This window comes from Microtus ochrogaster, chromosome 21, assembly GCF_000317375.1.
Source record: "Microtus ochrogaster isolate Prairie Vole_2 chromosome 21, MicOch1.0, whole genome shotgun sequence".
NCBI lineage: Eukaryota > Metazoa > Chordata > Mammalia > Rodentia > Cricetidae > Microtus > Microtus ochrogaster.
In genome coordinates, this window is record NC_022022.1 from 28,347,111 (window position 1) to 28,362,533 (window position 15,423).

At 42.5% G+C, this 15,423-nt stretch overlaps 1 protein-coding gene across 1 annotated transcript in view; it reads right to left on the bottom strand.

The window, feature by feature from the left end:
* The window catches only part of Arhgef38 (Rho guanine nucleotide exchange factor 38), an 89,526-nt gene extending 74,596 nt beyond the window's left edge, over positions 1-14,930 (bottom strand). The window contains exon 1 of the mRNA XM_005357309.2: positions 14,735-14,930. Within this exon, the coding sequence (XP_005357366.1) occupies positions 14,735-14,930 (196 nt within the window). The remainder of the gene's footprint in view (positions 1-14,734) is intronic.
* Positions 14,931-15,423: the final 493 nt, after the last annotated feature.

Consider the following 15,423-nt stretch of genomic DNA (forward strand, 5'->3'; position numbering starts at 1 on the left):
AGGCTGGCCTCGAACTCACAGAGATCCGCCTGCCTCTGCCTCCCGAGTGCTGGGATTACAGGCGTGTGCCACCACCGCCCGGCTCTGTTACTGCTATATTAGAGTTTGGATGAGACAAATGAAAAGGATTAAGAAGAAAACAATTCTAGAGTGAGCCTGCAAACCAATCACTTTGCAATTTAGAAACATCAGCCATATTGGGAAAAAAGACAGCGTACAGATTAATAATTATCATTTCCTATGGCCTGGACTAAAAAGCCTAGCTCAGCCTCGAAGCCAGGCTCTTGAGAGGTAACTAGGAGAGAAGAGATGGTATTAGCTAAAGGAGCAGGATATATAGAGCTTGACTAAAAATCAAGATGGAAAACACCTTCACGTGAGGGAAGTATAGTTGTTAGGGGCACGAGAAGACACTACGTTTACGGAGACTGTTATGGTACAGATCATAAAGGCATCCTTTAAAAAACTCAGACTTTTAAATACAGCAAGTGCTAACTAGTGTTTGGTTTCTGTGCCAAAACACCTAAGGAAAACAACTTAAAGTGGAAATATTTATCATGACTATGTGTCTATCTCAGTTCATAATTGGATGACTCCAACCTCTCTGAGCCTGTAGATGAAACACAATGGCAGAAAAACATAGTAGGGCAGGGAAGCTCATCCCAGGACAGCAGGGAAGCAGAGAGAGGGACTAGAAAAAGCCAAGGACCAAGATGCCCTGTGACCCACCTACCAGCCACCTCACCTCCTATTAATAATAGCATCAGATTATGAATCAGTCAATGGATTGATTCCTCAGGGAAGTCAGAGCATCCAGGATCCAGTAGCCTCTTAGTGACTGGTTCTACTAGCTGGGGGCCTAGTCTTTAACATTATACCTTTTGGATAGGCACTTTATACCTAAACCATGACAATAGGAAATCATTGGACAAAGCAGTGATGCAATTAAGTTTTTTTTCAAGGTCATTTTGGTCTGTATAAGATCATATTTGGGAGGAGAGGTTTCCAATCAAGCCTTAAGGCAAGGAAGCAAAGGCAGACATTTAACTACACAGTTAAATAGTCTGCTTAGTTTATTTCCATGACAATAATAAGAAGTGAACAAATCAAGAGAAACTTGGAAAGAAATTAGCATGGCCTATTAATCAATTTAGGCTAAGAGAGGGGTGAAACCTAAGCTTAGATTTCTGAGTTGGTTGACAAGGTAGTGTGACCATAAAACCAAATAAGGAAAAACAGAAAAAATAATGAGGAGGAGACAAAATGATAGTTGTACCTAATTCTGTGCTTTACTTAGAGAACAAAACTAATTTCTAGAAAATCTAAGTCTAGGCTGGAGAGACGGCTCAGTGGTTAAGGGTATTTGCTGTTACAATAGAGGACCAGAGTTTCGTTCCCAGTATATATATCAGCTACCTCACAACTATCTGCAACTCCAGTTCCAGGGACTCCAGTGCTGTCTTCTGGCCACCTTGGACACCAGAAACAAGTGTGGTGTACATATATGCAGACACTCACTTATAAATATAAAACAAAAATAAATACTTTTTTTTTTTAGAAAGAAAGCAAAGTAAGCCACATAAGCAACAAAGGCAGAAACGGAGGTCAGACCATCATCTTCTCCATCGGCATCAGCATCATCAGCATCACCAGCATCAACATCAGCATCATCAGCATCACTAGCATCACCAGCATCATCAGCATCAGTCTAATTCTAGATGTCCGTACAGAGCAAACTTTCACTCATTGTTGAATCTAGAGTTTTACTCTCACTGGATCCTTGCCACCTCCCCAGATATAATTATAAATGCTCTTTAACCCAGGTCTTATTTCAAACCTTTCCCCATGTTTGCCACACTCCACAAAATACAAAAGCAAAATAAACAAAAAGCCCTCGGCAGGATGCTGTTGAACCCTATGGACATAATTTTCACACGGTAAAGCTCTTTTATCAGCTAATGGAAATCTGACCCACAGGAAGATGAATGGGGTGAGCCTTCTGTGAAATAGGGTGAAAATAATTGCGTGTCAGGCAGGTTTTGGAGGGAAGCCAGGGAGGTATTCAGAGAAAATATGGAGGGAGATGAACCTCCACTGCTCCAAGTTTGAAAGCTCAACTACTGGGGGAGGAAAATACTTTACCCTCACTCACAAGGCTTCTGATTTATTTCCTCTGGCTGCTAATTGCTGCAGAAGGTAGCAATGTGGCTTACTAAAAGGAATTCAGCAACACTTACAGGCTTGAAAAATACTGAAGTCGTATTGTTTGAATTTAGAGGCCCTAACAGTGAGCAGCATAGCACAGCCAGGATAATTAGGAGCTAAAAATGGGTGGGCACTTTCTAGAAATTTCTTTATTTCACAGCCTTAGTAAAAGAAAGATGAATGAAAAGGGAGGCTCTAAGTTCTGAACAGAGTGAGAGTGCGGGTAGGAAAATCTTGCCATGCTCAGTTTTTCCCATTGTCTGTGTCTTATTGTTGAGTGTATAGAGTTTTGACTGGATGGGGCACTGATTTTTATGCATATACTCATTTATTTGACAAATATTTATTGAGTACCCATAGTGCCTGTGAGTGGCTCATAGCTTGACAATTCTACATGTCCTCTTAGGAAACATTTGTGAACAATTACTGCTCTTGTTGTCATGACAGAGTGGTGTGAAGAAGAGCTTCTAGCAGCTAGTCCACAGAAGATGAGGATGCTGTTTATGTCCCACAGTGCACGGGGCCTCACAGGACGACTGAGAACATTCTGTCCCCAAATGTGAGCTGTGGCACTGCTGAGAACTTGGTTCTGATTGTAGCAACAGCAGTGAAACACAAAGCCAACCCTCAGTCTTTGGAAACATCTTTTAGTTAGGAATGAGAAATAATGCGACAATTGCTGGTGAGAAATGCGGCATGCCAGATAGTGAGAGGTGGAACCCTGTGACGGGAAGTGATCAGGAACTGGTCCCAGTCACAGCTGCCACTGGAGAGAGAGGTCACCGGAGGGCCACTTAGGAGCAGAGTTTCGAGTAGAAACTTCCAGAGAAGCAAGTCAGGGTTTCCGTAACAGTCACAGGATTGATATCAACTATTCTTTTCTTTCCTTCCTTCCTTTTTCCTTTTCTTTCTTCCTTTCTCTCTTCCCTTCCCTCCTTCTTCCGCTTTTGCCTATAATGCCTGAATAAATTCACTGCAAAAATAATTTGAGTAAACTGTGAGAAAATCATTTGAGGATCATTGCTTATGCCCTCTTTTTTTTTAACTTCTAATTTTTGTTAAATTTGTTTTTGGCTGCTTCATACATGTGCACAAAGCATTCTGGTTATTCTCAACCCCTTCCTCTCGTGTCTCTTTCCCACCTCTGTTTCCTCTCAATTCCACACAAGGCCTACTTTTGTATTCATGTCCTTTCATTTTGTGAGCCACTGAGTTTAACCAGGACCGTCTGTCTGTCTTACAGTGTGTTTGGAACTGCCCAGTGGAGCCTGCTGGGCTCACCTGAGCTACACAACTGAGGACAATGACTGCTCCTCCCCAAGAACCAGGAGTAAAGTTCAGCTCAGAGAGGCAGGGCTCTGTGAGTGCCTCCCCAGCCCATGTCTGACTGAGGACCCACCCTTTCCTGTACTGGCCCAGTGCAGGCAACCACAGCTGCTGTGTTTTCGTGGTTGCAATGACTGTCATGCCAAAGAACCAGCATTTCACAGCCCTGCTCTTTCTCATTGTCAAAGCATCAGACATAGAGGTACGTCATTTTCCACTCTTCCCATTCCCTCTCTCTCTCCTCCCTGTTCTTTGTGTTGTCCTGGGGACTGAACTCAGGACTACACATATGTTAGACAAACATTTTATCACTGAGCTACGTCCCTAGCCTTTCGTTATCTATTTAATTATCATTGTAATAGATTTCAGAGAAGTAAAAACCAGAATTTGTTTTCCTTTCAACTAATTGAAATTGATTTTTTTAAAGTTCTATTTAATCACTTATTGTAGATTCTAAGCATCATCTACAAACAATGATCCACACATCAGTATATGTGTGTATAGTGCACATATACATAATTGTGTACATACTGTGAGTTATATTCCCTATCATGATCTAATATGAGGTCCTCGGCTCTCATACAGATTTTAATACAATCTAAAAATACAGAAAAGTCAAACTACAGTTTGAATATCTTAAAATAAGTTTTTAGTTTTTTAACTTAAACAATTTAGAACATACAGCAAAAAATGTAAGGACTTGAAATTTTGTGATTAGTTTTTCCTCATTAAAAATTGTATTAATACAATTTTAATGCAAACTGATGTAGTGATGTATAAGTTATATTTTGCCTACTATAAAAAGCAAATGTGGATACAGCTCAGAGTAGAGCATTAGCCTAGAATATAAGCCCTAGGTTAGGTCCCCAGACCAGAAAAAATAAAATGTGTAAAAGTTATTTCTTGTAACTGCAATATGGTAAAACTTCATTTTTCTCAGAGAATATTGATTTCTCTCCAAATATTCCTTCATCAAAAAGAATCTAAATTTATGCCCTTATTTGACATGTGTATAAAGAAATATTAAAAAATGAAAGGTTAAAGCATAAAGTGAACTTATACTTTTAGAAATATTTAGTTTTGAATAGTTTATTATTTATTTATTTTTTTAAATTTTTTTTCTCTGAGCTGAGGACTGAGCCCAGGGCCTGGCACTTGCTCCTCTTTGGTGCTAATTAACAAAAACAGCATGGACTCTTTGGAAAGAAGCACCATGAGTAGACATCCTGGCTGTCTTCCAGCAAGCATTCTTATTGAGCTGTGTTCTGGGGTTAGTGCTGACCAGCAGCTAAGACCAGCTCCGATAATTCATGTTAGGTTTTTAAAGTAGGCTATTCCAGTTATTCTAGGAAGTACTGACTTTATTCCCTGTGCGCACAGATCTTCCTTATTTACATGTATGTAAAACGTTTTCTTGCGAGTGTAAAATGATACAGTCCTCAAAAATATGTGCTCATGGTTTTCTTAAAGGTGGTAGTGAATGTCCTTGTAAATCAGGGGATCTAAGGGCTTTGGGACATTTTTCAAAACATTGTCAAGACTGGTCAATCCCTTAAGAAAAAAACAGAAAACAGGCATGGCTACAGAAGACTACAGCTAGAACAAAGAAGAAGGCAGTTTGTCTGTCACACACACACACACACACACACACACACACACACACACACACACACACACACAGTGACCTTGGAACACAGGACACTCAGAAGAACTGATGTCACCACTTACTAGTGTGACCAGCTTAGTGACAAACAAATGTTCAGCTGGTGTCTGGGTACCTTCCATTTTCAACAGTCAGTGTGTATTTATCCTTTGTTTCAAATCATAGAACATGCTTAATCACTCTGAGTGACCCACCTCTGAAAATCCTAAAAGGCTTCTTATTTCACCGATTTGTTCTGCACACACCCCATCTATATTTTAGGGGTGCAATTAAACTTTTTCTTATCACAGCTTCTGTATTGCTTTTAGTGTGCCTCTGATGTCATAGAGACAAAGGTTACGGCAGCAATAAATTGTATTTTCTTCTTCAATATGTTGATTTCTGTTATCTTTCCTCTGCTACAGAAAAACAAAATAACGTAGTTGCAAAAGTTGGCTATCATTAAAGACTGGGAAAATTGGAATTATAGAATTATATGCCAGCCATACGAATCAATACAGCTGCAGTTAACCATGAAATACTTTCAAATCATTAAATGGACAACAACTCAGGGAGTGCGCGCCAAATATCAGGCATCCCTTAAATGCTGAAGTAGGCCTAAGCTTCTGCTCCCAAAATGAATTATATCTAAATAGGAAAAAGAGAGGGGGTTGGCATACTTATGTGAATTCAGAGATGAAGACCACTGAAGGAGCAGAACACACCCCTCTACACTTGATTTCCTGTATGGATTATTCTGAGCTGAAGGTGTCTGGGAAGGGCAGCTGCAGGAAGGACTTTGTCTCTCCCTTTTTTTTTTTTACTCTAAAAGTAAAGCACAAATTTCCACGCGGAGAAGGGCTGGCTGGGTCAGGAAGAGTAGAGCTCCTGTCACTGGAGGCAGACAGCTGGCAGGCATCCTGATGAATCTGCACAACATCCCTTCTTGAAAAACCTACAGCCTTCCTCAATTTCTTGCCGGCGGCTGAGCCTCCAATCCTGCTTTTTTACAGTACAGAACTCCAGGTTCATCTGTGTCTTTGGGATTGTTGCTTTTCTCTATAAAGCACTTTGAGTCAAAGCAAACAGATTTCAAATAAAATCTGTCACTTTTCTCCCAGTTAACCTGCCTTTTATCAGCCCATTTCACCATCCCCATCCAGAGACTCTAAGAGGGTAGAGGAATGGTATTTCCTTTCCATGCCACTGTAGGCAGGGAGCTCGGGGGAAGGATTGTGGAGGGTGCAGAGATTTCAGTGAGGAGGATGCAGACCTCCAGGGATTTAAGGAAAGAAACTTTCAGCTTGAGCAAAGGCCTCATTCTCAGCCAGGAAGCAGGTGCGTGTTTAACTCTACAGTTCTGATTGCTGATCGTAGAAAATTGCTGGCACTTGTGTGGGAGGAGACACCTTCTAATTCTTCAAGGGACTCGCTGTTTTTCCCCGAGTAAAATCAGGGCTGCACTGAAGGTAAACAATGCCTTCAATCAGCCATTTCATAACCAACACAGAAGCAGAAATCCGTGACAGCTCTCTCTCTCTCTCTCTCTCTCTCTCTCTCTCTCTCTCTCTCTTGACTTTAAAGACCTAACATCAAGAAGCATTCAGGGAAAACAATTTCTTACTCAGACACCTAGACCAGCAGTGAGATGGTATGGCCTTTCAGCCTCTTCAAGTCACAGCTCCCTGAGATAGCCAGAGAGTTCCAGGCATTCTTTGCTGTGGCCTCAGTGCAGCTTTCCCAGAATTGCTCTTCTCTGATTCACTAATCAAGGGAGAAATTGCTCCAGATACCCTCATACAAAGGCTTTTAATCACAAGGCTCTATTTTCCTGCTGCATTCCCGTTTACAGCTCAGGATTCAGACTGACTTTGTAGAATTCTATTTACAGTCTCACTCACCCGTACACAGAACTGCTAATTTTTGAATGACAGCTCCATAGTTTTGTTTGTCTGCTTGCTTGCTTTATTTTATTTTATTTTATTTTATTTTATTTTTGATTTTTGAGACAGGGTTTCTCTGTAGCTTTTTTGGTTCCTGTCCTGGAACTAGCTCTTGTAGGCAGAGGCAGGCTGGCCTCGAACTCACAGAGATCCGCCTGCCTCTGCCTCCCGAGTGCTGGGATTAAAGGCGTGCGCCACCACCGCCTGGCTTGCTTGCTTTATTTTGTTTTGTTTCGTGAGACAGGACCTCTCTGTGCAGCCCTGGATGTCCTGGACAGTGATGCAGAACAGCTTGGTGTTGAACTCATAGAGATCTGCTTGCTTCTGCCTCCCGAGGGCTAAGGATTAAAGATGTGCCGCCATATCCTGCTAACTGCATACTGTCATTTGTAACGGTGGTGTCTTCTCCACCTCTGCTACACACTAGGGCTTTCAGCCTCTTAGATGCATTTTATGGAGAGAAAAATAAAGGATAACAGGCATAAAAAATAAAGAAGAGCGTTAAGGTGTTCAACGAAGCAGAAAATGGAGACCATTAAGCTCCTGCTACCAGAGGGAAGATTTGCTTGGCTTAATTTCGCAATTTTAGTCCCTGAAAAACAGCAGCAATAAGAATTATTTTTATTTTTTTATTTTATTTATTTATTTTTTTTTTTTGGTTTTTCGAGACAGGGTTTCTCTGTGGCTTTGGAGCCTGTCCTGGAACTAGCTCTTGTAGACCAGGCTGGTCTCGAACTCACAGAGATCCGCCTGCCTCTGCCTCCTGAGTGCTGGGATTAAAGGCGTGCGCCACCACCGCCCAGCAAGAATTATTTTTAAAAACAGCAATACTGGCTAGGCCACGTTGTGAAAGAAAGAATGTGTGTTTCCGAGCAAAAGCTGGCTAGTCTAAGCTGTGTTGCAAGAGTAGAAGAATTGTAAAAGGCATGCAGTAAACCCCAAATTGCTTTAACTTGGTATCAGTAAAATGTCTGGCAAGTTGCTTAACTGACTGTATTCTGTTTTCCGATATTGTATGCACCTATGTTCAACCCCAAGTTTTACCATACAAAGCCAGAAGTGCGAAGAATCAGGATTATGTGCTGGTGTGTGGAAGTTCTTTGCTACCAACACCCTGGTGGATAACGGCGCTCACTTTTTCCCTGTTCCCTCCATTTCACTTTCTGCTTGCTTTGCAGGATCCTGCATAGAGGGAAGATCACATACAGGAGGTATGTCACAGCTCCAATTCATGCCTGCCCTTCTCCAGCGACCCGGTGCAAGGGTACAAATGCTTCTGGCATGCCATGCCTACATATCTAAAAGTTATAAACAGAGCTGGCCAACTGTCAAGTGAAAAGTGATGTAGCTTTTTTTTTTTTTTTTTTTTTTTTTTTTTTTTTTTTTTTTGACAAAGCTACCTTCATAGCAATCTGAAAGCCAAGTTCAAGCTTAGATTTCTCAGATCGGTAAGAGTGTCATGCCAGAATTCAGCTCAATGCAGGGGCACATGCACTCCTACCTAGCCTTAAGGCTTGTAAACTTCATCTTTCCCTGTGAGGCCTCCCATCTACCAAGGGCATCCTAGGCGTGGTACGAACAAACACTCCAGTTTGATACGTTCAAGAATCTCCCCATAATCAGTTACCTCTCGGGACTAACTGAAACACAGCGAAAGTTCACCCATAGGAAAATGGGATAGGAACAGGCCAAAGCGAGCCTACAGCCAACACTGAAGGCTGTGCATCAGGAAATTCCAGGTTCCAGATGTAGTCTCCATGGGAGAATAAGGCAGCCTAACAGGCAGTAACCTTGATTCCAAGGACTCTCCACTTACTTGGTCAGGAGAGGGCAGCCAGCGACACTCGAGTTTCACCTGAGACCGTACCGTGTTCAGTGTTACTATGACAATCCCACTTTCCCCAGAAAACCAACCCTTACAAAAGAACTGATGTTAATATGATGGTGTCAGCTTATAAATAGAATTCTATAAACAGACATTTTTTTTTTAAAAAAAAAAATCTTCTATACTAGCAGAGGTAAAGATTGTCATGGAATATTTGTTTACATCGTGAAGATGTGTCTTTGCTAAGGCACCTTCTGATTGGTTTAACAAAGAACTAAATGACCAACAGCTCGGCAGGAAGAGAATAGGCGGGACTTCTGGGCAGAGAGAGCGGAAGTCAACAGGATGAATCTAGGCACAGTGGGAGGCGCCAGTGTGCTGCAAAGCAAGTCAGACAATGGAACAGAGGAAAGGTAACTGAGCCAGGTGATAGAACGCAGAGTACGATAATAGGTTAATTAAGTTATAAGAGCTAGTTAGAAAAAGCCTAAGGTAAGGCCATGCTTTCATAATTAATAAATCTATGTGTCATTGTTCACCGGCTGTGGGCCCCCGTGAGAAACTACCAAAGATGAACATTAATCGAGTCTTCCTCTCTTACTGGTCTTTCCCCAGCTCTGTTACTATTTTTAGATACATTTATTTTCATATCTGGCATCCCCTCCCCCAGCATCTTTCTTCTTCCCTTTTCATTCTCTCTCACCACTTGATTCCACATTTCATGGACTGGTAAAATTCTGATTTTTATGGATAAGAAAAACCACACAACTAGAAATAATACCTTCCGTCTTTAGGAAAGTTACCGAAAAGCCAGCCCTAATCAACACAGGGTTGTGTTGGAGTCGCTGCTTTCTGGTGGCTCGCGATTTCAAAGAAATTTTCTAACACCTGCAGGACACCTTGACTCTCTAGTGAAAAAAAAAAAAAAAAAGGCACTGGAACACACTTCCATTTTGTTGCTCCGCATGAATGAGACAGAAACTACTGGAAGCAGTTAGACTTTCTTTTCAGGGCTTGTTCTCCAAACAAGCACACACCTCTTTTGGCAGGTGTCAAGTTCCTAGTTCTGAGGCGTTGTCTTTAGCAAATGGTGTCTGGAGGCAGCAGGAGGAGGCAGGAACAGGGATGGCTCCGGCTTAGAAACACATAGGTAGTTTAGCCTTTCCTTTCAGGGCCTCCTCCACGAGGCCTGGAGCAAAACAGTTACAAGTCTCTCCTTGCAAGTAGCTCCCACTCACTCCAGAATATTCTTTAGAAACACAATACATTGAGTGGACTCATAATTTGGCCAAGTTCAACTTTTCAGTTGAGCTGTGGTTCTCGTATGATGCAATCTGTCTGAAGTGTGTGCCTTAGGGAAATTTGTTTTTTTTAGCATTAGAGTACCAAAGCCTTAGGGTTCTATAGGAAAATCTGCCAGTTCTTTCTCAGTGGTAAGAGATCTTTGTTTTCTGAAATATAATAAAAGAAGGATGGGAATAAGATGCCATCAGCTCTGCCAAGAGTATAAGTTTTGACTCCTCTTATCAGAGATAATGGCATTTTTTTTTCTATTTACTCCCATTCTCAGAGACTGCTTCACTAGCAAAAATATTTACCAACTATAAAAGCTAACTAGAGGGTGAAAATACTATTGGTCAGTTCTAGCTTTTCTAAGCTAGTATTATAGATTGTGTGGCATAAGGGACACGCTTTTGTTTCTCACCATTCTACCGGCTGTGAAATCCAAGGTCAAGTTCCTAGCAGACCTGATTTCTGATGAGGGCCTCCTTCCTGGTTTACAGGTATTTATATACAAGTGGCAGCAAAGAGACAAGAAAGCTTCTTGAGTGTCTTTCAAAGCCATCAATTCCATTTATTAGGGTTCTTGTCCAGATCTGATTACTTCTCAAAGGTCTCATTTCTAAATATCATTTTTTGGACTAAGTATTACTGCGAAAGTTTGGATTTATATGTAAAAACATATGGTCTGAGGGGCAGAAACTGCATCAGTAACATCCATGGTTACGGTTTCAGACAAGACCGCAGAACCTCAGTCACTAACATTTTAATAAAGAGCTTAAGCAGCGCAGAAATATCTCGAGTGCACACACATGTCAGTGTATTCTTTATATAGAAAGCTACATATGCCGATGTATAGAACCAAGACAGGCTTAATTCAAATAAGGTTAATACAGGTAATCATATACGAAATCCTACATTTTTACAGCTCGACTTCTAAGCTTCCCCTGATGTTTCCTCTACTAAGGCCCTCAGTAGGATGAGAATAAGGAAGCTAGCTAATCTGAAAGGTGGGACAGATGACCGTAAGGAATGGGAGAACAGAGTATAGTCACTGCACTCTATGGTGCAGAGTGAGACATGAGATAGACCGCCACCAAAATGTAGCCGTTGTGCGTGCAATTCTGTACATTCACGTGTTTTGTTTGAATGAACAATCATGTTGATTGCTGGAGGTATGAACCCTCCCGTATGAAGGCACTTGCCGATGCCTAAGCTTTATTCAGGCTTTGGTGTCTGCTCATGTCCTTTGCCTGCATGGGTCAGAGCATTCAAATCATTTGTTCTGTTGAATAGTTACTGAATAGGTCAATACTATCGAGTAGTCATTTGTGCTGGGCCTGACTCTATATGCAGAAATGGGACATTTCACAAAGCAAGGCTCTTTCATGGAGTATGTGTAGGGGGAGAGGTTGGAGAGGGAAGAAGAGTTGATAGAAGCAATAAGGAAGAACATTGTACTTCAGATGAAATACCGTGCAGAAGTTAAAATCCTCCTACTTCCCATCTGTACTTTCTCCCTATCTCCAGCTTATCACGTCTTAGAGACCTAATAATTTCCTCCCCCCCACTGGTTGTTTGGAACCTTTGACCCAGCCCCTACTTCCGCCTAGCTGCCATTTTGCATCTGTTTGTTTGCCTTCCTTATCTTTCTCATGCCAACTACAAGGCTTTGAGGGATAAAATATGTCCTTTTTTCTTTTTAATAAGACATTATCCTTGTGCTTTGGCTCAACATTAAGACAAGACACGACATATAACATATATGACCAACCGACTCACTGAATAGTCTGGTGTAGGAGTAAAGAAACCCAGTGCTGGGTGTAGGATCCAACTATCCCTGCACAGCCAAAAGTGGATCAGGAGCCAAAAGTGGGAAGACGGCCTTCTACAAGGTCATTACTTTAGAGATGTTTTCTGTGGCCCTGATCCTGTAGTTTTTATGAAAAGCTTCATTTAAAAAAATTATTATTGCAACTTAAAATTTAATCAGCTAAAACATTATAAAAATTAAAAACAACAACAACAACAGCAAGACTGCCTCGTGTGAATTAAAAGGTAAGCTCACAGACACTGGAGAAAGATCCGTTTTTCCAGGACCGACGAGCAGGCTTTGGCAGAGAACTGGAACAGAGAATTACTCAAATAACAACACACCACTCTGAACAACTGCCTGAATGAATTGAGGTCTGTACGAGTACTGGAAATTCCAGTCTTCGAAAGCATCCTGACCTCAAAATCGTTCTGGACCATCTTTCTAGGGCTCTATCCAGCCCAAGTTGCCTTTTTAAAATTCCTCCTGGGGACTACCAGTTCCAGCAAAGATGGAGGCCAAACCTTTGCCATTCCAATAAGGGAGAGATGTAGGAGTCACCTGACCACAGTCCACTGTGGGCATTGAACAAACCAGACAGAAAGCCCACAGAGCTCCCTGCCTTGAACATAGCGGAGGAAACGCCTCCCACCGCTGCCAAAGCATCTGCTGTAAATGAATCCTGAACGTCCCCTTAGGCATTAGAATTTAGGTTTCACTGGATTGCAGCTAAACATGTTTCTTCTCAGAAGTCCAGCTAAATTACAGCTCTGATGTGACCTCTACACTCCCTGGTGATCCCCCCACACACACACATACACAAGTACTTCTAGGAACATGGGTGAACTCTCTACACTCCCTGGTGATCCCCCCCGACACACACACATACACAAGTACTTCTAGGAACATGGGTGAACTCTGCGTCTTCTTCCCATTTCCAAAGACAACATCCCGCAGAACAGACAAAACTCACAAACCAAATGAAGTGTGCAAGCAGCCTGCGGACTTTGACAGAGTGACTAACAAACGCCCGCTGGGTTTTGTGGCCTTCGGCCTTTCGTTGAATACAGTTAGGAAGAGAAGAGCAAAACTTAATAAGTTCCAAAATCATTCCTAACTTATTTCTTTGATGGAAAGTCTGAGGCAGAAAGATGCTGGATTAGTGAAAGTGATGGAAGAGGCTTTGCTGAGAACAATGTGGGGGACTTCTGAATTCCTGTACGGCCTATCTTTATCAAGGGGCAAAAAGAAGTTAGAAAACCTAAGACAGAAACGTTTGGATAAATATCCTGCTGGGCCTTTAGTATGGTACCTAATGTTCGTGAAATTGAAAATAACTATTGTTCTTATTTACAGAGCATATAATATCTGTCAGCCAAGGTACTAGAGGTTTGTGTAATTGTCTAATTCAATCTTCAGCACTATATGACAGATATCATTAATCTCACGTTCAAAAATAAGAAAGCAGGAGCTCAGAAATTTTAAAGACATTTTTCTTCAACATCTTGTATGTAGTAAATTGAAAAGTCATAATTGCAAAACCAAGTGTGCGTGACTAAAATTTGCATTCTTCCCAACATTGCCTGGAAGGATCAAATACTATTCCTCATTAAACACAGCTTCTTTAAGGATAAAGACTGACAGTGCAATTCAGTGTTGAGCCATGCAGAATTTTCAAAAAGCATGATGCCCCAGTTAGAGTTTTTAAACATTTAATTTAAATGCATTTGAGTTGATTAATTTGCATAACCAAGTCTAGGCTTGTTTCTGAGGAAAGCGCTCCGCTAACAAGTGTGTCCCATTGGTCCTTTAGTGCTATTGCCGTTTTGAAGTCTAAGATGAGAAGTCGCAGTGGGCTGAGGGGGCTGGGGGGGGGGTTCATGCCGGCTTTGTGCACAGAACAGGAGAGACAGGATCTGGAGGCTCACATGGCAGGTGCAGCCACGGAGACAAATCCCTGCCTGCTGTCTTACCGACCTTTAGAGGGGAGTCGAGAGGAGAGAGGACTCCAGGGCCAGATAGGGAAGACGTGTTATAATAATGGTGCCAAATTATCTTACCACCGTCACAGAAGTAAAGTGGTTATTTCCTACGTGGTCACTCAGCGTTAAGTGTGCAGAACAGCTCTGCCCCGCTTGGAGGCTATTCAGTCCACTCTGAGGGCATGCTCGTTAAAGTGATTTTCCAGCAATTCTTTCAGAGCATCCCACTGACTATAACACTACTTAGTTTGCACAGACATGATTATAGTTCCACGTCCCTGTTTAAGGTAACTTCAGTCATGGCTTAGTACAGTTTCCTTGCTAGAGCTCACGGTGTGACATCTTAGAGCCACCTACCGGGATAAACTGCCTCTTGGAGGTTTTAAAATCACGTGTGTACCAGTCCTTTCCCCTTTTTACGTTGGATGGGGGAAGGAGGAGGAACAAGGAAGGTAGAGGGAAAAAAATATTACTCTCACCAGAGAAAATTGAACAGCATTAAGAAAAATTCAGCGGGGGCTCTTTAACCACTGATTCTCATCATAGAAATTGTCTCTATGTCTCATGAGTCCCTTTTTCAATTTCATTTTCTTGTTTTGTAAGAAGGGAAAGTTGGATCTGATTTTCTACTCTGCCTCAAGTGTCCCTGCAAATGGGAACGGGCCAACCTAGACCTGGAGGAAAGCCACCTGCAGCAGCTTCCTTTCCTTCGGTTACCTTGCAGTTTCTGGTTGTATTCGGTCCTGTCAGACTGGCTCCTCCTCAAGGTGCCAGAGTGGTCCCCAGGAACACTGCTGTCCACCACAGTGTCTGTCTTCCTTCTTTCCAGCATGTACAGCCTGGGTCTCAAGAAGGTCAGGTTCTTTCTCTTGCTTCCCATGGTTTCCTTCCCAGCGGCTTCCCTGGGCTCCATCTGAGGCCGTGAGACAAACTTTGGAGGTTTGCAGGCAATGGCTGGTTGCTTAAGCGCCTCAGGGTGAACCTCGGCATGAATTGACCCCCTTCTAACGACACAGCCTCACTGCAGGGTTACCTGTCTGTGAGTGCTACCTGGAGTCCCCGAGCTCCACCCCTATGAGGTCATTCTTTTTTTATATACCTACCATCCAACAGGGGAAGTTGCCACCTGTTACCCGAGAGACCTGCGCGCTGAGTTAGGCAAAGCAGGTACTCTACTGTCACATGCTACCGAAGCAAACAAAAATCTCATTGTGTGGGGCGAGGGCTGGGGGTGGGGAAGGGAAAGCGAGCGAGGTGGGGCAGGGAGGAGGGCAGGGAAGGACATTAGCAGAACCCACAGCCTGTGGCTTGAATGCGTGCCCGTGGGTGTGTGCAGGTGCACTCTGAGAACTGTGTTGTGACCGGCCGCTGGGAGCCCTGGGCCGCTTTCCTCCGGTCTTCCACCT